This window comes from Podarcis gaigeae (genome assembly GCF_964106915.1).
Source record: "Podarcis gaigeae genome assembly, chromosome: 1".
Taxonomy (NCBI): domain Eukaryota; kingdom Metazoa; phylum Chordata; class Lepidosauria; order Squamata; family Lacertidae; genus Podarcis; species Podarcis gaigeae.
The window spans coordinates 64,716,871-64,740,431 of record NC_139678.1 but is presented as its reverse complement, the minus strand read 5'-3'; the positions used below and the strand labels follow the sequence as shown (position 1 = coordinate 64,740,431).

General features: G+C 39.2%; 1 protein-coding gene across 5 annotated transcripts in view; it reads left to right on the top strand.

Moving 5' to 3' along the window:
* The first annotated feature begins 50 nt into the window (after positions 1-50).
* The window catches only part of IMMP1L (inner mitochondrial membrane peptidase subunit 1), a 32,303-nt gene continuing 8,792 nt past the window's right edge, over positions 51-23,561 (top strand). The window contains exons 1-6 of one of the 5 annotated variants that reach the window (XM_083753027.1): positions 56-157; positions 16,896-17,006; positions 18,234-18,416; positions 19,087-19,218; positions 20,520-20,608; positions 21,557-21,683. In XM_083753027.1, the coding sequence (XP_083609153.1) occupies positions 19,114-19,218; positions 20,520-20,608; positions 21,557-21,683 (321 nt within the window). In that variant the 5' untranslated portion in view covers positions 56-157; positions 16,896-17,006; positions 18,234-18,416; positions 19,087-19,113. Of the gene's footprint in view, positions 158-387; positions 655-16,895; positions 17,054-18,233; positions 18,417-19,086; positions 19,219-20,519; positions 20,609-21,556; positions 21,684-23,561 lie in introns of those variants that run through there. The other 4 variants (XM_083753026.1, XM_083753025.1, XM_083753028.1 and 1 more) reach the window with 4 other exon arrangements.

Genomic DNA, 23,561 nt, shown 5'->3' with positions numbered 1-23,561 from the left:
AGAGGCGACCGGCGCGGAGGAGGAGCGGCGGGGCGGGTGGAGGGGGGGACGGACGCGCGGCGAGCCAATGGGGAGGCCGGTTGTTGGCAGGCGCAGTGGCGTCGGCTGGGGGTAGGCGAGGAGGGCTCTCGGTCCCCGCGGCTTCTGGCCCAGGCAGGTGAGTCAAGGGCAGGAAGAGGCAGCTCGCGAGCCTGTCCGCAAGAGGTGTCGTTCGTAGCGCTCCGTGAAGGAGGGGAGTGACAGTCGGGCCTTTCTAGGCAACGGGACGCTTCTGAGGAAGCTATTTTTAAAAAATAAATAAATAAATTTGGAAACGAGATCCAGTATACTGTACGTCCCTCTTCCTGTTTAGGTGCAGGAAGTGGTATGACCCTGGGGGAGTGGGGAAAAATATTTGCTACTACCTGTGACGAGCGGGCCGGAGCCCCCTCACCTCATTCCACCCACCTGGCTCGTTATGAGAACTTAACTTTCTAAAGTGTTGGTGTTCTGTGCATACTTACACGAAAGTAACGCCCTCCCCTCCTCCAAGGCACCTTGGGATTGACTGGAGAGTAAGCATGCATTGGATCGTGCCGCAGTGAAGTCGTTTATTCGAATTGTTTTCCGTGTGTGTTAGCTTACCAGCTAATGCTGGTGAGGCCAATTGGGAAGGTGGGTGGCTGGTGCCAGGCACAGTTAAGACTGTAATTCGGTGCAAGAGGTTTCTGAGGATTTCATTGTACATGACTCAGAAGGTTCTGGCTACACGGCGGAAAAGCCAGGTTAGCTCTCCAGGATTAATGCAGAGTAGCACTCTTAATCACTTGCTTGACCTTGGCTGTGGAGACCCATTGGAACTTGTGCATGGATACCAATTTAAATCGCTTTATATGGCAGTGAAATTTTGTGTATACCTTTCTGTTGTGCATATTAGGTTCCCACTTCATATTTACCCCGCTGCAGGCCATGGAGATGGAAGGGTAGCAAAGGGTGGGATCCTGGTTCACAGGGTGGGGTCAGTAGACCGTTACAATTTGCCTTGCAGAGCAATTTGAAGCATCCTCCATTTGCATTTTAACATATGCATTGCCTCTGAACTCTTGAACCTGGACTTGCCTTCAGCTATATATATCTTCTGTTGAGATCAGTGCACTAGTGAAAGTGCACAGGGACGGACAAGTATAGAGTGCTGGCAAAATGTTGAAAAATGTTTCATCCACAAATGTGACTACTTCAGAAGATTATTGGGTCTTCTCTCCCATCACCAGGTTCTTTAAGAATACTCGTGTTAATGTCATCTGGACCCAAAGATTGGTTTGTTTTTTTGTTTTTTATTCTATCTAGGCCAATAAGAACTTTTGTCTCTTGCCATCACTATTTTCCTCAGTTTCCCTTCTGAGAACGTTACTTCAGGCACAGGGGTCTGCCCAACATCTTCCACACTGAAGTCAATGCAAAGAATCCCTTCAGTTTCAGTCTTCTTTTTCTCTTTTAGTATGCCCTTATTTTTGCATCCTTCAGTATCTGCTTTCATTTCTTTTGCCACAGTTCAGGTTCCTTTTTATTCTCATTTGGAAAAAAAGTCTGTTTCCTTACATGAGCCTTATTGCCTCTAATATCTCCCGTGATACTGCTCATTAACCATGCTGGCATCCTCTTGGCTTTGGTGAGACCTTTCCTGATCTGTGGTGTACATTCTATCTGAGTTATAAATAATTTTAAAAAACCGTAAGCATCTATCTGCTAATGGGTATGGGCCAATACATTCCAAAGTCAGGTTGCAACTAGATGCAAGCAAGGTCATTTTAGGGGGTGAAACTTTTTTTTTGTAAATTTCTTTAGTGAGGGCCTTAAAAATATGTTATTGGGTATGAGTTAAAATCTGCTATTATTTTTTGATTGGACAAGATTTAGCTTGGTAAGTCTGCATTTAATGAAGAAGCACATAAATTTCTTTTGGAATTTTAGTTTTACCTTCTGAAAATATCAGATAATGCTAAATGTTAATGATAACATTAATATTAAATATGACTGCAAGTACTTGGTAACCATTTTTTAACAATTTCTATGCCACTTTACGCGCATTTTACTTACCAAGCAAAGCGAAATTATATTAATTTAACCAAAATATATTTTGAACTCCCAAGTCATGTTACAACTTTTTAGCACCCCTAATTTTTGAAATTTGGAAGTTACAAAATTTGACATACCCTAAGGCTATAAGGTACTTTTTAGCACGATGAGACATTTTGTTTCTTTTTTCATATGGTGTAAATATTAAAATCTGTATTTGAATTTATAAAATTCTATAATTCTTATTTTCACAAAGCTATGCTAATTTGAATACTTTCATCATTGTTTCCCATACAGAAGGAGAGAAGCAGATGATTTAGTGGAGGGGGTAACACCTGCACTGTCGTCAGTTGCATTGCTATTTTAAATAATCTTCTTAGCGGCACCTGTCCTTTATACACAAAACCCTCTTTTCTCATCAGTTCTGGAATGTAATAGCATTGGATTTTGTTGATTAAAGTTTTATAGTCACTAAATCAGATTAACTGTTGAGTCATCTGACAAGGAAAGCTACCAGCCATGCGGTACAGCTCCCTGAAGTGTCTGTGCTGTGAGCTCAAGCTTCTTGAGATGTTCTTAGGTATTTCAGTAGAATGGGTCAGAGACTGCAGGTGCAAAGATGATGGCTTCATTTTCTTAATCCCTTTACAAACAAAGGGGATAAGCTTGAGAAATCTAGTACCTTCAGTCCAGAAGCCAACATTTTGAAAACACATTGCACCCAGCAAGTTCCATAACATGTCACCCAGTCATAGGCATTTTGGAATTTCTTCCCCGAATGCCTGTGCGATGCCACTCCTCTTCAAGCATCTCTACAAAATCCACCTTTTCTGTTAAGGCTTTGATGTAACCATTACTTCTCATGCCTTACTGTAACTGGGCCTGTAAGTAACTCTAAGCATCTTTAATGGAAACGACTGCCTGTTGCCTTCCCTTCTTGTGTTGTTTCTTGTGTGCAAGCTTCTTGGGGCAGGAACCTGTCCTCTAAAGTGCCATACAGACAGCTGCTGCTAAAAGAATAAAAAACCCACCATGTTCAGTGGAGCTTACTCCCAAGTCATTGTGCATATTATTAGAGGCTGAAAAGTTGTTTCTTAGCTCTTGGATCCTGACCATGGTGGTATTCTGTGGTGCTTCAAACCTGTTGTATTGTTTTCTTTGTTGCACGGATATAACCCATCCAAATTGCAAGCTTGCTCGTGTAGTGAAGTGTTAAGGCTGAAGTTTTGTTTCTTTAAGTCATATAATTTCTTGAAAAATACATGGATTTATATATATTTTATAAGTGCCAACTTAATTATAGTGGCTGCATTCCAGAAAGACAGACTGGTGTGTACAAGTAGTGCTAGTCCACAATTTGCTATGGAAAATCAAAGTTCCCTGGGCAAACTTGATGTCTTCCATCTCATTGCTGGGGCTATGGATTGCGGCCATATTGTACAAACAATAGATGGTATTGTGGAGATGGGTCTTTCTGGGAACCATCCCAAGGAAAAACAGAGAGCATAGATTAAAATAATTATTGCTGACTTTTAAAAGCTTCCTGAATATTAAAAAGGAACACAAAAAAGAAATGCATACTATTATTTCCAAGGTTTCAATAATATAATATAAATGGTGTAATCCTAGCTTGGTGCAAATTAGCTGAATATTTAACACGAGGAATTTAACATGAGGAAAATTAGGAATTTTGGTGCTGGAAAATTATTTTCTCATAATGAACTATATCTTTGTATGCTATAGAATAGATTGGATCAATTCTCGCCTAAGAAAACTTACTTTCTGATAAACTGCAGATAATCTAGTAGCATCTCAATGTCTTAAGAATTTAGGCTGCAGTCATATATAGTATGAGTAAGTAAGTCTCCATGAATTCAGTAGGGCTTACTTCTGAGTAGACATGTACAGAATTGCACTGTTAGTATAGCATGAGCTCTTGTGGGTTATATTAGATGCATATGATTTTCCCGTGTGTTCGGCTCTACCCTTTTTGATTCCCTCCCATATTTTTCAGTTTTTCTCCAGGCTGAAATGAGCACAGAAAGTGGGCATTATAATTGTTTTACATTTTTATGACTTCCAAGAATCAAACAAAGACATGTCTCAAGTTGCCAGGTTGTGAAACAGCATGTACTACTACCAGTACTACTATTACTGCAAGTGCTTTAGAAGCTTATTATCAAGCCTTTTATTTTAACATCAGTTGTTACCACGAACACATGTAAGGTGCAGGTTCATATGCATGTGTGTACGGGCACACAAGGAAATCAGGTGACACTGTGAAGCAGATCACTATGAGATACCATTCATGCTTTATATTTTTCCCCTCCTTTGGATGTCTGAACTGACTTTCACTCCCATATTAGTGATAGATAATTAAGAGTTGGAGAGCATGAATTGCCTGGGGCCACACCAAGAGTCCATGGCAAAGATGAGAGTCTCTGATCTGACATCAGGTCTCTAGAACTTTTCCCACTGATACATATAGTTTCTGTTTCTCTAGCATCAAAGGACTATTCATTATTGTAACTTCTCATGGGGTGGGGTATGTATGAGTCTCATAGGTAGCTTTCTGGTAAGAAGAGCTGTACTGAAAAAGCTATCCACAGAACTGACTTCCCTTTTTCTACATCAAGACGTTGGTAGTACTTTAATGCTAGAAGGCTGACATATCCGCTTAGTGGTCTTATTTACAGTTAAATGGTATGAAATTTTAGTTAATGAATGAATGAATTAAATAAATAAATAAATAAATAAATAAATAAATAAATAGAAGAGATGGGAGGGAGAAAGACATCTAAGGGAGCAATTTCTTTTGCTCCAAGAAATTATATTTGCTCCAAGAAATGGTACCATTTCTTTACCAAGAAATGGTAAAGTTTACAGCTTATGTCCTACTTTAAATTGGAATGATGTTCTGTGAGGAAAGTAAAATGTCATTTGCAGAAGCTTTGGGTGGTGTTCAACTGTGTTTTACTCAGAGTAGACCCATTGAAAATTTTATGGATCTACTCTAAGTAAAACATGGTTGACTACCACCCATTGATTTTTACTGTTTAAGGAAATACTGTGAATGGAATCAATCTGTGTACCAGTTTCAGCAGTGACATGTTAAGGTAGCGCTATGAGTGCCCCAGGCTGCTATTCTCTTCCGCAGCAGATATTACGCATCGGGGACATAGTGAGAGTGTTGCTTCCCACACGTTTCTGGCTTCTGCTGGTTTGCTGACCTTGTCCACTCCTGAACAGGGATAGTCGGATGTCAATTATTCATGCTCTAGCGACTACATGATTGGTCTACTGCAATGCACTCTGTGTAGAAGTATCTGTGAAAATGATCCAGAAGCTGAAGCTGGAACAGAACACAGCTGCAATGTTATTAAGTGGGGCAGAAAAATGGGATTATATAGCTGCTCTGGTGACCTGTTAATCACCAGAACCAACTCATTGTGTTGACACTAGTCTATACTTAAATGGCTTAGGACCCAAGGACTAAAAGGAACACCCCTCCCAATATCTGCCAACCTGAGCTGTGATTCTTCAGGGAAGTCCTTTCTTTGAGTCCCATCTATAGGCATAGCATGTTGTACAGGAATATGGGTAAAAGCATTCTGTGTTGTGGTCTTCTGGCTGTGGTACTCTCTCCTGATGGAGATGCGGTTGGCACCCTCATTAGCAGTCTTCTGATATCAACTGAAGACATAGACATACCTTTTGGTTGGACTGTTGAGAGTTAGTATCCCAATAGTTTGCTGATGTTTTGAACTGATTATGATTGTTTTTATGAGTGTTTTTATGTGTGGTTTTTTTTTTAAAATCACAATGTTTTATATTTTTATTTGACTGTTTCAACTCTGGGAGAAAAAATATTGCTGGTTACTCAGTAGCAACATCTTTTCAAATATGGGCAAGTCTTGTATAAGTTTTCCCCCCATGAGGGATTCTTTGCTTCTGACGAGCAATGCCAATTTCAGATTGAATTCCAACAGAAATATCTCACAATAGTATTTACACGTTTTAAAAGTCTGTACCAGGAGTCTAAATTATAGCATGCTTTAATCATCTTAGATCTGAGAAGAATAAAAGTGTTAAACAATGTTAGAAATATCTAAGCTGAAAGAAATTTGCTTTCTGTTAACACGTCAGTGAAAACCAAAAGATGTTGTCTGATGATCACTCAGATGAATTTCGACCAAACAAATTATCTCTGAGAACAATCCCATAAACAGTCCCCTAAATACTTATTTTTTATGAATTACAATCAATACAGTAATAGTGTTTTCAAGACCTTGAAAAATTTAAGATCCCAGGATGTAAGGCATTTCTTCCACCGTGTTTGCTTTACTAATGCTTGAACTAGCAGCTGAATGTACTGTGTTATCTGCCATTATTCAGTAAGTTCAGTATCTTTGAAAAAACAGGCTATAAAATTTTACTGCAGGACAGCACAGGTCATTATGCATATGGGTTTTTCCAAGGCTTATAGAGTTCTTGGTCAGATAATATTTGTCATTGATAGGCAGCACTTCTAATGTGTACTATGCATATTCAAAACAGAAAAAGGTGTACATATTTGAAACAGGAAAACATACACAGAGCAAATGGAAGAGATAATGCATGACTTGTACTAGTGCAAAGATTAAGGAAGTACATAAACTACATCAAGGGTGTAGTCCTAATGATACCTAACTTGGAAATAAATTCCATTAAAATGAGTAGTGTTTATTTATTTAGAAATACTTAATATTCTGGTGTGGGATTTGCCTAAGCAGCCCCATTAGTGGAAGCCCTTCACAAGGACTTCCACTTGCACAATGGAGTCCCCCCCCTTTTCCTCCCACTGTGTGCCCCATGACCATCGCAATTGGCTGGGGGGAGTTGTCACAGCAACTCAACCCTTCTTATTCTGCAGTTATCCTGGGTGCCACATTCCATCCTAAAATTATGAGGCCTTTGTGGGGGTCGGTGGGAGGGAAGTAGGCTGTATGCGAAATCCTTCTAACCTCTGGATCCAGCAAGTGTTAAAATATAACCCAGGCTAGCTTCCTGTATTGAGGTCATAGCCTGTTTGATGGACAATTAAGGGAAACAAGGGAAAGGAGCTCTATGTGAGATAGCAAATGGGCGAGGCCCCTCCCTCAACTCATAGTTAGAAGGGCAAAACCTGAGTTTAGAGTGGAGTTGGAATGATGTGACCTGGAAGTAAAGTTGTCAGCTGGAGAGAAAGTCAGAGCAATGTTTGAGAACTGTTTGAATCCAAGCCTGCAGCTATGGGAGAAGCAAGACCCTTTAATGCTGTGAACCCCTCCATTGTAGAATCTGGTTTTATATATGTGTAAATGAACCATTTATCATAAAGACAGCACAGTCTCCACTGTACCTCATTCCGAAGGAAACACAAACCCTGGGTAAGCACATGGAACCCATGAAAGATTAGGGCGGGGTGCCACACTATTTTAGAGGGATCTTCGTCCCTCAACGTTCAGGGTGTATGCATGCCGAGGGCATAGCTGCCCACCTTTCCTTTTTTTGCGTGAAATTCCCTTAGTCCAGTGCCGTTTCCTGCTGCTATCCCAGATTATTAGATATCCCGTAGACTGTCCCCGGGACAGGTGAGGCTGCTGATCCCTTATTTTCGAGGCTGCTGATCCCTTATTTTCAAATCTGAAAGTTGACAGCTATGGCCAAGGGTTACAGAAGAACAGGGGAGACAGGAAAGCCCTTTTCAATGAACTGAACTCAATTCCATGAGTTGAAAGTTTGTTAGGATCCAGGTCACTATGTTGAGGATGAGAAATTAGTGCTCAAAGTTAAGTATAAGTAAACGTTCCTTTGTTTCGGGTAGCTAATTGCATCTATTTGTTATAGGGAAAGGCACGAGGTGGCATGATAAACAGGAGACGAATATGCAGTTATACTGATTACATGTACCTTGGCATACTTAACAACAAGTTGCAAGGCTGGTCCTAAACATTTTGCTACCAATAAAAGGACAAGAGGGGACCTTCTTCCTCATTCTGTGTACAGAAGCCACTTGGACTGACAGTGGATTTTATTTAAGTATACCTGAAGGCAGCCAGCTATTTATGGGGGTGTTATGACTGAAGGGCACAGCCAGAAGGCTCAGTGGAAAAACCTGGGGGGGCTGCCTTTACTGCCCCCCACCTCCAGATAGTTGCCTGAGGCACTTGCTTCACTCTGCCTAATGATAGGTCTGACCTTGGTTTCCTGGGACTTGGGTGTTGTTCCAAAGGCTACCCAGAGACTTGAGTTTTGAAGAGGGATTTGTAGGAAGTAATTTACTATCACCTAGCAATGTTATTGTTCGAAACATAGTTCATATCTACTTTCATTTAACCAATGACACAAATTGCATTTGTGGGTCTTGTGTGCATCTGACTGAAAATAAGAAACATCTGTGAATCCTGTTTCACTTGCTCATTAACATTTTGGAAGCAATGGAAGAGGTCAGTAGTTCTTCAGAATGGCTTTTCCTTAAATATGACAACTGCTTTCTTTATGACCTCTTGATATGCCAGGTCTTAGTCTCAGAAACAAATATGGCAACAGTCAAACTCTATTCTGCTACATAACTCTGATTAGTTACAGTATTAGAAGGCTATCAGTACTTCTGTACCAAGAAACACAAATTATATGATATAAAGATAGTAAGTAGTCATATCAACAGGTACTGCTATAAACGAAATGGCAGAGACTCAAAACATTTTTTCCTTTTGTAAATTTTTAAATATGCATATATATATAAATGGTCATTCATACACACACACACACACACACACTTATATGACCATTCAAAGTTAAAGCTGTATTGTTGCTTTTAAGTTCAGGCCTTCAATTTTTTAACATGATACTGATGTAGAAAAAGTTGGCTGTACTTGGCTTGTGAAGGGCTTGATCCAAACCCCATTAAATACAATAGAAATATGACCTCTGACTTCACAAAGCGATGACTGAGGCTTGTTGGTCTTTGCTATGCCAGGTTTCCCCCTTCTCTTTTACTTAAAAACATCATATTTAATAATGTTTGGTGCTGCCTTTTATTTTATTTCATGCATTTAAAAAGTGGCCTAAAAGATAAAAGATTGTTTCCAAATACATTCAGTATATCATTTATGAGTAGAGCAACACATTAGCATTGAGTTCACAATAGATCATATCGCTTTTATGCCATCTTACAAGCTTAGCAGCACAAACAGAATAATCAACATATTATTTGGCTGTCATCTGCTGAACAGAAACCAGAGATCACAAGGTGGTTTTCCCTAGCTGCAGTGATGGCCTTTTTTGTTCCAGGCCCCCATCTGGGAGGGCCATGGTGTGTTATCATATGGAACGCGAGGTTTTCTGTAATCTGCTTAGCTGCACTGCAGTTTGAATCTTCATTCCATGTTTGAGTAATTTATAATTTTAATGAGACCATGGCTCTTGTGGGCTTTGAAATATATTAAAAGCTCTTTTGTGCATATGCTTTTGTTCTTGCTTAATAGGCTCAGTGTATTTAAACCTGATGATTTTTTATTCATGGATTTAGATGTCTGGGGATTAACTTAGACTGAATATCATTGCACTCATCTATTCATGTTTAGAAACTGTGTATTTGTATTGCTTATCCAAAAATAGAGGAAAATATAGCCATGTGATTAAATATTGATTTCTATTATTTGTCACATAAATGCAACAGCCTCAAATGAGTATTAATGGAGTGTTAATTATCTAATGTGGTTCCATACACTATTACTCTGGTCATATGCATCCCAGTTTTTTTCTAAGCAGGTAGGACCATATAAAGCAATGGGGCTTTCATCCAAAAGTGTATACATAGACATGGGTGTTAGATATTTAAAGATGGTTGGAAAGATATGTGTTGAGAATTTATGTAGAAAAATTATGTAGTGTCATAAGATGTATACAAAATATAATAGTTTGGGCAAATTCTCCACCTATTATTTACAACTTTCAATAATTTCTACCCATCCTTCATACGGGCAGTACATATACCGTATTTTTTGCTCTATAAGACTCACTTTTCCCCTCCTAAAAAGTAAGGGGAAATGTGTGTGCGTCTTATGGAGCGAATGAAGCTGCACAGCTATCACAGAAGCCAGAACAGCAAGAGGGATCGCTGCGCAGCGATCCCTCTTGTTGTTCTCGCTTCTGAGATTCAGAATTTTTTTCTTCTTGTTTTCCTCCTCCAAAAACTAGGTGCATCTTATGGTCTGGTGCATCTTATAGAGCGAAAAATACGGTAATACCAGTTTCCTATTGACTTAAATGACAATAAACTCTACACATCTAACAAGCATACATGTGCAGAGATGATCCTGACATTTAAGCCATTGGGGAAGCCCTCGTCCTCATGCAGAAACATTCTGTGTGAATTGGATCTCCTGGAATGGGTTGGATATCCCTGATGGGTTCACTTTCCTTTTGAAGTTTTTTTGAAAATCAGGGCTGGGGGAGGGGAGTGAGTTTTAGGCTAGGAGTGGATACTGGGTCCTGAAGTTGTAAAAAGACCTTTTCAGCAGAGATCTTTGTGGCAGCTGCCTACGAGCAGCCATTCTCCCTCCGTGCAGAATGACCCAGAACAATGCTATGTCTTGATGCACTGTGATTCCAGTGGACGTTGTGGGGGCAGTCCCTGATGGAAGTGGTTGTTCCCCTGCCATAACCCTTCTAATGAGGTTACATCATCATGTAGCTTCTTTCCACATTTGAAGGGTGGCAGATGGAAAGTGGCTGCCACAGTGAGCTTTTGGAGCAGTATAAATGGGAGAGGAAAGGACTTATTAGAACTTAAGTACCCACCAACTGGTAACTCCCACCACTCAAAAACCATAGGTACCCCCTCCTCAAATTCCAAAAGCCCTTATGAACCTAGCCTCTTACTTTCAAGGCAAAAGCTGATGACCAAAAACTTTTAGCTCAACACCAAAAGAAAACACGTATCTGTGTTGACTGCCCCTACGAAAATGACCCTTGCATGCAAAATGACACCATGTCTAGCACCTGTCCTCTGTGCGCTCAGACAGCTTTAGGACTACTAATTTCCAGAGAAGCGGTAAATAATTCTCACTTACACATTGATAGCCATTAGTTACAGATGTATGTCATGATACCAGCAATACAGAAGCAGTTTCGTGAATAAAGATTTTGGAAAGCTGATTGAGGAAGAAATCCCTTTCTTCAGCAAACTGGTGAATGGTTCTGAAGGCTACTTACATTTCAGACCTCTTCTGTAGTTACATTTCAAGGAAGGCTTGACTTTCTGCTTCTTCCAGTACAATATGGACATATGGCAACTCAGATGGTTCTTACACGTCTTCAAATTTTGCTGTGGTTTGGGATTGCACAACCTTGTTTAATTATTTGCAATCTTGCAATATGTATTTAGCCTGTGTATGGCTGATATCTTACCATGCAGAACATGTATGATGTATCTTTACATTTCAAGTATTAATCCTAAAATGTGAAACTGGTGACACAGATGATGAAAACATTTGGCCCCTTCCATTTTGTATGTGCATGGAGCTTGTTTTTCTAATAATGAGTTAAAATCAATAAAGTATTGACTTTATTTTTCCAGAAAAAAAGATGGATTGATATATCTCAAAATTCTACAACTCACATAAATGTCAAGGTGCATTAAGCGCATGTATATGTACTTTTCATTGATTTCAGTTGGAATTAATTAAGAAGAAAATACCGTAGTTATAATCAGGTACCCTAAGTAAGACAGCACAGAAACAAAAATGTTCATAATCAGTAAGCTTATTGATAAATTTATGTGTCCACAGCAAACATGATTAATTAACAGGAAGGATTTGAGTGTATATTAAATCTAAAAATATATTTGGCTTACTTAGTTGTGTATTTAATTGGTTTAACGATTATTTATGAACGGCAACAACATTTTAAAAATTCCTGTCTTACACTATTTCATGAATTTGAGAAAGCCTTTGGTTTCAGGAAGAGGATAATTCTATCCATGTTTCCTGCTTTTATTATGCACAATGTCAATTGTAATCCAAGATTACAGCAAACAAGATGTTAATTTCCACACACAGTCCATGTACATTTCACTTAGAGAGCTCCATTGTTTCAGAAGCCAACAGCAAAAAAGAAATAATGATTGTGCTATCCTCACAGGAGCTGTCAATAAAAGATGTAATAGGGGATTTAGGAATCTGGAAATGGCCAACTAATTTATGTGAATCTATTTTACTTCATCTAGAAAGGCAAAGCTCTGTTTCGTCTACACTGCATATTGCAGAGCACAGGCTCTCTATAGAAAACCAGGCGGCTGCATATGGATAGTCCCTTGATATCATTCACTTGCTGTGTAATCTTATTATGCAAAGTTCTAATCTTCACCTAGAATGAATGCCTCTGGGTCAGAATATAGTCATATCGGGGTTTTTAAGGTCATGTTTTGTGATCCTTAGCTTATTCTTCTAAGTAGGACTGAGATTTAAAGGGTATTCCCCAGACACTAGCAGAGATAGACAGCAGAACCTGCTGCCTTTTTGGAAGACAAGACCAACATGAGGTCCCTGGTAGGATTAAACTTGATTTGTAGCTGTAGGATTTTTTAACAGATGTATTATTGGACAGGGAATAGGGGCCACCAGCACAGCGAAATTGGATCACGATTGGCATTCTCGGGGAGTCTGCTGGCTGCTAAAACAGCAGCTGCATGTGGATTTGACTTCTTTCAGGTGAAGCGACTTCCAGTCATTTGGAAAGGATGGGATGAAAAGGAACCTTGGTGATAATTTTGATGTCTGCAAGATTTAGTACCAGCGTAATGGGATTATCGCTAACACCTTCGCTGCAGAAAAAGCCACCTGGCGCTATAACTGGCAGCAACTGTGAACTAATCCTTTCCCATCTCTTGGATGTCATTCATGAAGCTCACAGCGATTTCTACCCTGCTAGCTGTGATTAATTTTATAAACAAGGGGTGGGGGTGGAATCGGGTAATGAAAAATGCAAAGATTCTTGTATTTATATTTCAGATTTGACTTTGGACTGGATGAAAAGTATCAGGTAAAATGTGTATTTTATACCACAAATCTGAATAAGTGTCTTCCCACATCAGTTTATATTTCTTGAATGAAGCCTTGACAGTGAGTTATCGCATAGTACATATCAGTGTCATGAATTAGCCATAAGCAATTAAGGGTGCACTCCATAAAGGCCCACACTTGAAAAGAAATCTGCACACACACAAATTACCATGCTGCATAGGCATGATGTAGAGAACCACACAAACTGTTTTTTTCAAGGGAGCACAGAGGTAATATACCATACCTTTTGAACTGTTTTGAAGCCTAGCACAAGATTACGCAATTTTGTGAACTTCTCTCTACAGTGCACCACACAGATTTTGGCTGAAGGAATGTTTATGCCCATGGTTGTAGGTATATGAAAGTTGGTGGTATGTAGTTCAAATAGTACTCTTGTTGCATAGGTGTCTATACTTGCTGTATTTACCTGCAGACAAGTGTATAGTGTGACAAACGGTTAAACATCTTGAAGTATTACATTAATCTCTTTATAATTAAGGCAGTACTGTTTAGGAAATGTGTGAAGAATATTTTTTCAGGGAAATGCCACTAATATACGCCTTCTAATGTAAATTTACAAGTACTGTAACTGAAGCACAGTGCTTCATTATGCTGGATAACCACTTTGTTCGAAGACCAGAAACTTTGTAGTCTCAGAAGCTTTAGTTAAAAGGTCTGTTGAAACAATACAAAGTTGTGCCTCCCAGAATATATATATATATATATATATATATATATATGCTTTCGTAGATTTTCACGGGTACAGGAATGCAGGTTTTGGTGTCCTCGGGTGTCTTCCCGTGTAAAAGTTGGGGTGTCTAGGCGACGTTTCGACGAGGTCTCACTCGTCATCTTCAGGCTGGTGCTTTCGGCTTCTTGTTACTGGAACAGAGCGGGATCTCAATGTTTGGGTTCCTATAAATACTGTAGAGGGGGTGTGGTGTCTAGCCTCCAATGTTCTGGGCAGAGAGGAAGTTCCCAGGCTAGTGTGCCTTTTCTTCTTTTGTTCCTTAATTACTTGAGAGATACCTTGAGTGATTTCTTGAGTGATATCCTGAGTACCACTTAGGTGGGTCATTAGGTGTGGATTAGTTGCTAAAGTCTTTGTGTCTTGACCTCTTGAACTTTGTGAAGAGTTTTCCTGAGAAGATGGCTGTATTGCACTTAGTTGTGCTTTGGCTTGGCTTCGTGTATAGGGGCGAGCTGTGGTTTTGTGGCTTGTGTCAGCCAGATCTGTGTAGGGATTGCTGCACCCCCCTGCAATCCCTACACAGATCTGGCTGACACAAGCCACAAAACCACAGCTCGCCCCTATACACGAAGCCAAGCCAAAGCACAACTAAGTGCAATACAGCCATCTTCTCAGGAAAACTCTTCACAAAGTTCAAGAGGTCAAGACACAAAGACTTTAGCAACTAATCCACACCTAATGACCCACCTAAGTGGTACTCAGGATATCACTCAAGAAATCACTCAAGGTATCTCTCAAGTAATTAAGGAACAAAAGAAGAAAAGGCACACTAGCCTGGGAACTTCCTCTCTGCCCAGAACATTGGAGGCTAGACACCACACCCCCTCTACAGTATTTATAGGAACTCAAACATTGAGATCCCGCTCTGTTCCAGTAACAAGAAGCCGAAAGCACCAGCCTGAAGATGACGAGTGAGACCTCGTCGAAACGTCGCCTAGACACCCCAACTTTTACACGGGAAGACACCCGAGGACACCAAAACCTGCATATATATATATATATATATATATATATTCTGCACAGCTGACTTCCATCTATTAGTGTGTATTACAGCTCATCCCCGCAAAATAGATTCTAGTGGCCAGAAGCACTTGACTTAACAGTGTAACTAATCAGCATGTCCAAGCACGTGTTTGTCGCTGCTGACCCGGAAGTGGCCTGAAAACGGGGCTGGAGGGGCTGGGTGAGTTGGGTTTGGCTCATGTGTGCTCTGCTGATGCGCACAGGGGTCAGGAGTGGAACCCCTGCACAAAATGGTCACCACCTGCACTCTCATGGGTCAGCATAGGACCACCATATCCTGGTACTGTATCCATTTTCCCTTCTCCTTTCAGTACTGTCCCATTCCACCTGATAAATTTTGACATGACAATTTCTCTTCATCTCTCCCCCCCCCCTTTCCTTCCATTGCTCAGCACATTCTTGGAAAGCTATAGGAAACCTCTCCCTTTTTATATTTGGAGGGCTTTGGAAAGTTACTCGACCTCTCCATTATGTTGAAGCACTCTTCTGCTATTAAAAGCATGGTATGGTCAAAACCTAACACTTTGTGAATGGAACAGTGGGCAGTCTGCCTGCTTTGTATATTTAGAGCATACTGGATGCTTTAATGACATCCTTAGGAGGAGGACTCAGTTTCTGTAATAAGCCTGGTGTAATAAGCACTATAACACTCAGACTAATTTAATATCAAATGAAATCATTTCACAAGAAATGGCCCATATATATGAGTAGAAAATTGGACAAAGAGCCCTCATGAGATCTGTGCCAGAGCTTTAACTTCAATATTTTCCTTGCATTACAAATGTTCTTGACATCTTGAGTGTTGGTTTCCAAAAGTTTTCATATGAAATATTTATTTTATGTAGTGCTTATCACCTAACATTCTTATGTATATGTTTTCTCATGCTCTCTGCAGGTGTCTGAGCCTTTCTTTCTCTTGTTATAGTCATCTTGTGTTTGAACTAGACAACAAAGCAATTTCTTTCAGGCTCAAATTGCTCTTTAACCAAGGAGGCCATTCTAGCAATTATTGCAGGAGAGACTTTGTTACTGTAGCTCCTGCTAGATACTTTGTGGTCATTAATTCCCACCTGTCCTATGACACTGAGTGATCTGCTGACACTCAATCTTTCTTTTACTACCTACAAAAAATGTTTTAAACTCACAGCATTTTGCCCTCTGACATCAAGGTTTTACCCATAGTCTTATAATTTCCTGGGTTGATTAAAGTGCAACACTTTTTCTGTGGTTTCTGAGTAAACTATGATTGAAAGCATAATTAGTTCAGAATACAGCTGTTCCCGTTTCAATTTGCGTGTGCCCTTTTGTCCATATTCCTGGCGCTGCATACATCAAAAAGGAAGATAATTTATTTTAAGGTTTTGCCAATGGTATGCCTTACATATCAACTTTGTGAATAGTGGGTTAGCAATTCCAGCATGTTACTGAAATAGTTTCTCTGTGCCTGTTACTGTTGAATAGTGCATTAGTAGCTTATAGTGAGACTGCTAAATCCTTGATATACTTAGGTACAGTATTCTAGAGATTGCACCCCATGGAGGATAACAGCTTGGAAAGCAGACAAGTATGGAAAACAATTAAAAACAAGAACAGCCAAGAAGTCAGTTTTGACTAAAGAAAAAACAACCACAATAAAACCACCATCCCTATAGGCTTCTGTTTCTCATTATAGTTGAATTTTTGCGTTTACGGTAAATATGAAAGTAATTTTCCTATCCCAACACTGGAATTAGCTGCACAATCATTTAAAGCTTTTTCTGTCTTTCCTAAAATTTTAAATATCTCCACAAATGGATATAGGGATACTGGATAGGTGGAGAGCTAATTAATGTTTTTCTCTTGACAACTGTGCTTCTGTTATTGTGTTAATGTGTTTTGCTTCAGTTGTCATCTAATTTCCATATATAAGTTTTAGAAGTTTCTTCTATATTCAATTGATGCATTTGACACCCAGAAATAAGCACTTTGTTTTCTCATAGGAACACATTAAATGGAAATAACACAAGAGAATCTTGATAAGTCTTAATGTGACTGTGAGCCAGCAATGTGATGAGGCTACAAAGGAGGCAAAAGCTATTCCACAGTGAGATGTGAGAACTTCCAGTAGGGTTAGGGAGACATATTCTATAAGAAATGGGTAATGTGTATTTCTCTTCATGTTTCTGGCACATATCTATTATATTGCCTATTATCCAAAATAATAACAGAAGCAGCTTGTCTTGTGGGGTGGAGCTGCAATGCTAGCTTCCTGGCAGGTGTGTCACTGCCTCTTACCAAGAGGGAAAGAGCGAGGTGTGATGTGTTGTGCAGCTGAAGTAGTTGGATAAAACTAATACTCCTGTTGTTGCACTTGCACTACACTGATCTTCCCTTTGCCTCGCCCTCTACTTGAAGGTCAGCAGTGGCAGCACACCTGCCAGAAAGCTAGTGTTGTGATTCTGTCCCATCAGAACCACCTCTGTGTTTTGAATACAGTGGTACCTTGGATTAAGGACGCTGCAAACCTGGAAGCAGGTGTTTTGGTTTGTCAATTTTGTCTTGGAAGCAGAACATGTTCCGCTTTCTGTTGAGTGTGTTCCTCTTGTAAATTGAGTCCCCCACTGCTATGGGAAAGCATGCTTTGATTTAAGAACGCTTTGGTTTAAGAATGGACTTCCGGAACTGTTTAAGTTTGTAAGCCAAGGTTCCACTGTATCTAGACTGGGTCTGGCGGATACCATATTGGGATGGTACCAGATTGAGTGCACATTTGACACCCATCTTTCATAATGAATGAAACTTAAGGATATATGGGGAAACTAATATCATAACAATTTACAGATGGATGATCAATGACCATATAATTCTGTATGAACAATTAACCCTCTCATGAAAGGTTTTCACTCAGTAGGTTGGTTTTTTTATATATTTTCAAGTCAGATACCGTATATTGTAACATGCTAAATTCAGCCATCCTTATAATGTTTAAGCGTTTGATTCTTGTATAACAAATCTCAACACCCAGAAACTGATTAGTAAGATATACCATTTGTTACCCAAACAAAATTGCCCAAATCTCTTTCAAGAAGAAATGTAATGATGATTTTAATTTTCCAGTTCAGAACAAGAGTGGTCATATTTAACAACATTCCTTCAAATGATGTTATTCACTGATTGCACGTTTAACTGTTTGCTGTCTGTATATTGTATTTTACTGTTTTATTGTGAAGTAACCCACCATGGGACTTTTTGTGAAGGAATGGTAACAAATATTCTTAATAAAGACATTTAAAGGGTCTAAAAAAAATACTTAACAAATCACATTTTACTCCATACAGGTTGAAATTTACCATACGGAATTTACTCTGGTAGTTCTGATTTATGTTGGAGATGCTGGGCTCCAAAAGCAGACTACATACAACATCGTCTGGACTTGCCTAAACAAACAATTCTGGAATGACATTATAGCCAAAATTCATCAGTTCACAGTCTACTAGTACCAACTATCAGAAAACTGCAAAGTAAATCTTTATTATCTAAAACTTGAAATGATGTTAATTAGTTATTTTACTCTCTTATTCTCATTGTTTGTTACAGATAGGTAGCTGTGTTGGTCTGCTATAGTCAAAACAAAAAAAATTCCTTCCAGTAGCACCTTAAAGACCAACTAAGTTAGTTCTTGGTATGAGCTTTCGTGTGCATGCACGAATTTGGTATCTGCATTTGGTATCTGAAGAAGTGTGCATGCACACGAAAGCTCATACCAAGAACTAACTTAGTTGGTCTTTAAGGTGCTACTGGAAGGAATTTTTTTTGTTTTTTCTCATTGTTTGTGTTACTTGTTTTGTATCAATGTTTTATAATTCTTTAATTATGCAAATATGTAATGAATGAAATGAGAGATTAAGAAGAAAGCCTAAGTGGTAGTTTACATTTGGAATGTCTTGCTGGAAGGATAGTTGTGCTTTTAAGCAATGAGGACAAGTTGCTTCTGTGATTTTTTTTTCAGCTCCTCATAACCCACATTAAAATTCTTCTAGAACTTTTGACCAAACTAATCTCCCTGAAAATTAATTTGAATCCTGGTTTTTGAATTGTAGCATCTTAAGTTAGTGTATTTTATAAATTCTGTTGAATGCTTGTACTATGGTGAGAATTCATATCTGGTGTATTTCTGATCCCTTAAACTAGGACCCGCTGCACAACCATAAAACTGCTATGTTGCAAGATGTCATTAGAAAGACTCTTCGACTTCTTGGATATACTATTCAGTATGGGTGCATAGCACATTGTGCCTTTGAATACATTGGAGGAATTGTTGTGGTGAGTTAACAAAGGCTATCAAATAAACAATAAAATTACCACGTCAAATTTTCAGTTTCTTAGCTTTCACACTCCAGCCTTCTGTTTTAATAAAGAAGTATTTGAAGTATTTGAAGTAGGGACGCAGGTGGCGCTGTGGGTTAAAGCCTCAGCGCCTAGGACTTGCCGATCGAAAGGTCGGCGGTTCGAATCCCTGCGGCGGGGTGCGCTCCCGCTGCTCGGTCCCAGCGCCTGCCAACCTAGCAGTTCGAAAGCACCTCCGGGTGCAAGTAGATAAATAGGGACCGCTTTCTAGCGGGAAGGTAAACGGCGTTTCCGTGTGCGGCTCTGGCTCGCCAGAGCAGTGATGTCACGCTGGCCACGTGACCTGGAAGTGTCTCCGGACAGCGCTGGCCCCTGGCCTCTTGAGTGAGATGGGCGCACAACCCCAGAGTCTGTCAAGACTGGCCCGTACGGGCAGGGGTACCTTTACCTTTACCTTTTTATTTGAAGTATACTCATCTAGACTTTATAACTTGAACCTTTAAAGCTTTCTTTAAACTGAGCGGGGAGCTCATGATTCTGACCCTGGTGGGTTTTCACCACCTATTAACACCTTTTTTATTTTCCCAGGTTTTAGATTAGTTTTAGCTATGGAGTTAGGCAGTTGTGCTCACAGAATTTGTTGACTGGTTTTATAGAATTGCTTTTGCCTAGTTATTTCATGTACTTGTAGTACCCCACACTAGGATTGTTTGAATGAAGAGTTGGCTAAAAATAAGTAACTAAAATAAATGATGCTCCTCTATTTAACTTCAGCTCCCGGAAACTATTGGTACATGGCTATTTTCATAGGTTTAGGGCTGAGTAAGCAAGAGAATGTAACTCAGGAATTATTCTCTGGCTCATTATTTAATCTGAGCCATAGAAGAATGTGTAGGTTTGTAACGCTTGCCTCTTTGATCTCCCAAAACTAATACTAAACTTCACTGACATCTCAGGTGAGAATTCAGGGCCCAGTGGAACCAGAATCAATAGAGAGAGACATCAAACTTATAGAAATCAAGGGGACAGGTTTACATATGAAAATCAGCCTGATGCACTCCAGATATTTGGAGTACAACTCACATCTGTATGGCCTTCCAGGTGGGGACTTCTAGGAGGCTGCAGTCCAAATATCTGAGGGGCACCAGGTTGGTGAAAGCTGAGCTGTTTTATATTTACCAGATTGGTCTAAAGATACTTTAATTTATTTATTTAAAATACTGCATGTGATAACATACTTCTCAAATAGTAATTGACCTCTTTATTTTTGTTTTTAGTGTTCAGGACCTTCAATGGAGCCTACCATTCAAAATTCTGATATTGTGTTTTCTGAGAACCTTACCCTCCAGTTTTATAGCATTCAGAAGTATGTTGCTCAAATTTTCCATAGTTCTGTTTGTACAGATACTTGCTTTCTGATTATGCTTATCTTTATAATCATACTGCTGCTTTTATTGTTAATTTTGTAAATATTTTTCATAATCTCTTAAGTTACCTATTTTAAATTGGGAGAATAAATGGGTATCATTTTATGCCTTCCGGAAACTTTCCTGATTTGGCATATTTTCGCATTAATTCAGAGACTGAGAATTCATTGTGGATTATCTTCACAGGTTTTCTTTATAGCCACCCTACTTTAGGATTGCTTATTTTTAGCTTATCTTGCCCTGTATTGTAATGGACAACTAGAGTATATCTCCAGGAAGCAAATTCACAGAGCAATTCTCTCCAGAAATGCCATAAATGCCATTTATTATGTTATCCAAATGCTGCTTTATTAGTAGTTTATAGAGCTGTGGATGTGTACACAGTGCTCAACGGTCATATAAAGGGCCAGGCCCTATGCATTAATCCCTACATTTGCAATCTAACACTTAATTGCTGCTGGATAACAATTTGAAAACAGGTTGTGGTGCAAGGGAGTGGGAAAGCATATTGTTAGCCAGTTTGCTGAATGCTTTAGAAAATAGGAGGCCAGCCTGTGTTATGGGTGTTGTGTTGTCACAAGGAGCCATAGTTTGTAGCACTTGATGCTGGTCACACACAGGAGAGGCTACAGGATTGTTTATGTATGACATAATAGGTGGGACAATGATTCTCCAACACTGCACTGCTCCCTGAATCGGTAGATAGAAGGCAATACCACTTCAAAGTGTAGGGGCAGGAAGGCACCTGAACTAGAATGGCATTCCCTAATAATTCAGACTTGTCATTTGGCACAGTGTCCCAAACAGTTGGCAAGCCCCAATTTGAAATGTGTACATCGTTGACTTCTTTCTGGATCCTGACATTTCCTCACAACCTTTTTCCTCAGAGGTGATATCATCATTGCGAAAAACCCAAGTGACCCCAAATCTAACATATGTAAAAGAGTAATTGGCTTGGAAGGAGATAAAGTCTGTACAAGCAGCCCTTCAGATTTTCTTAAGACCCACAGTTACGTAAGTAGCATTGCTTATCATTGTTTTTGAGAGCACTTGTAAAGCACCTTTTTGTTTTCATGGCTTTAAATTTAATTCAGCATTTCAGGTGGTAAACGTTCAGTTGCAGTGGGTTGTTTCCACTTCAGCACTTGTACAGTGACATTTGCTGAAAGGGAATTTCGCAGTTCCTTTTCCACACTCCAGCCCACCACACACATTCACACATTCCTTGAAGTTCCGTGGGACAAGTTATAAGAAGGCATCTCTGCTGAAGAACCAAAACATGTCAAAGTTAAGCATATCCACATTTCCCAAAGACTGACCGGATATTTCTGGGTTGAGCCCAAAATCTATTCTTAAGCATGACCCTTTAGGCAGGGAACGACAGTTGTAAAGTACCGGTAGTCAACAACTTTTGGAGATTGACCTATGTTAGGTCAACATTTTAGCACCTGAATTTATTGTAACCTCAGAATGAATGGAGCAAAAATCCTGTTTGGTATATTATACGTTCCATATATAAATAAAATTCTAGTTCAGCGTGGCAAGTGGGTGCCATTTTTTAGTACGTGGTAACCATGGTTTCTATTTAAATGGTTTTCAGTTTTGGCTATATTAAAAAATTTACTACATGAATTTATATAGCAAGTCCTTTCCTGTGGAATCCATTTTAAAAATTCAGATTGAATTAAGTTCTGCTCTCATAATCTACTTTATCTTGCTTGATCCCTGGAGTGAAAAGAATAATGGCGTGTTTGACATGACACCCCTTTGTTATGGGGATAAACATGCAAGGCCCTAAGAAATGGAGGAATATCACTATTAGTCTCAAATTCATTACAGGATTAGACAAGATAAGATGTGCAGTGTTAATGTGGCAGGGTTAACACTGCTGTATCATTCAGTCACTAAAACTCACAATGTATACAGGATTAACACCAATATTGTATTAATTCTTTTCCTATTTAATTTACTGACAAAAATACAGTGATTCCAGTGATTCCATTTTAAAGCATTATGTGCTCATGCTTGTTTGTGAATTCTGATGAAACAATTGAGGAAAGACAAATGGAAACTGAAGCTCTTTTCTGAAAATGCAATGAATATAAACTTTATCTGGTTTTGGCTTAGGAAATATGTCACCATGCCAACATTATACAGCTGCACAAGCAGCTTTGTGTTAAGATAGGACTGGGAGATTTGAAATAAAGCATGACTTTAAATGTTTCTTGCACTTAAATGGAATGGAACACCTTGAAATTTGAAAATACTAGGAAAGGTGAGGGACCTAGAAGACTGTGACATCACATTTCACCTTGGAACTAAGGCAAAGCCTCATACATTTTCTGAAGTCTCCAATGTCTTTTCCATTGACTAGAATAAGAACATCAACAGCCACATAAAACTTTCATATGTTAGCATAAGCTTGCCAAATTTGACGGATAAACGCAGGGGGTTTTGTGCAAGAGGGGCTTTTAAAGTTTTTTTTTTTTAAAAAAAAGGATGCCCTCCCTCAACCTGTGTTTTGTGGCCAATTTGCTGTGTTCTTTGTTGTGTGTTTTTTGACACTGTATGCTGTTTAACACAGAGTTAGAGAAGTGCTTGATATAAACTATATAACCCTATATACTTGTAAAACCCTCAATGACCCAGTTTAATGATTTGTAACAGCATTCTAAAACAAAATGTGTTTCAGTTATTCACTTCAATTAACATCAGAATTAGGGTTTCTTTAGAAAATGTATTGACAACAAAACTTGGTGTTTTTTTCCATAATTGTATTAAGTGCATTATCAAATTTAGAACCATACATATTAAATAATGAATATTGTATTGTTGCATTTGCCTGTGATTTAAAAATGTGCCTGTGTTACATTCTATTTACCATATGTTCAG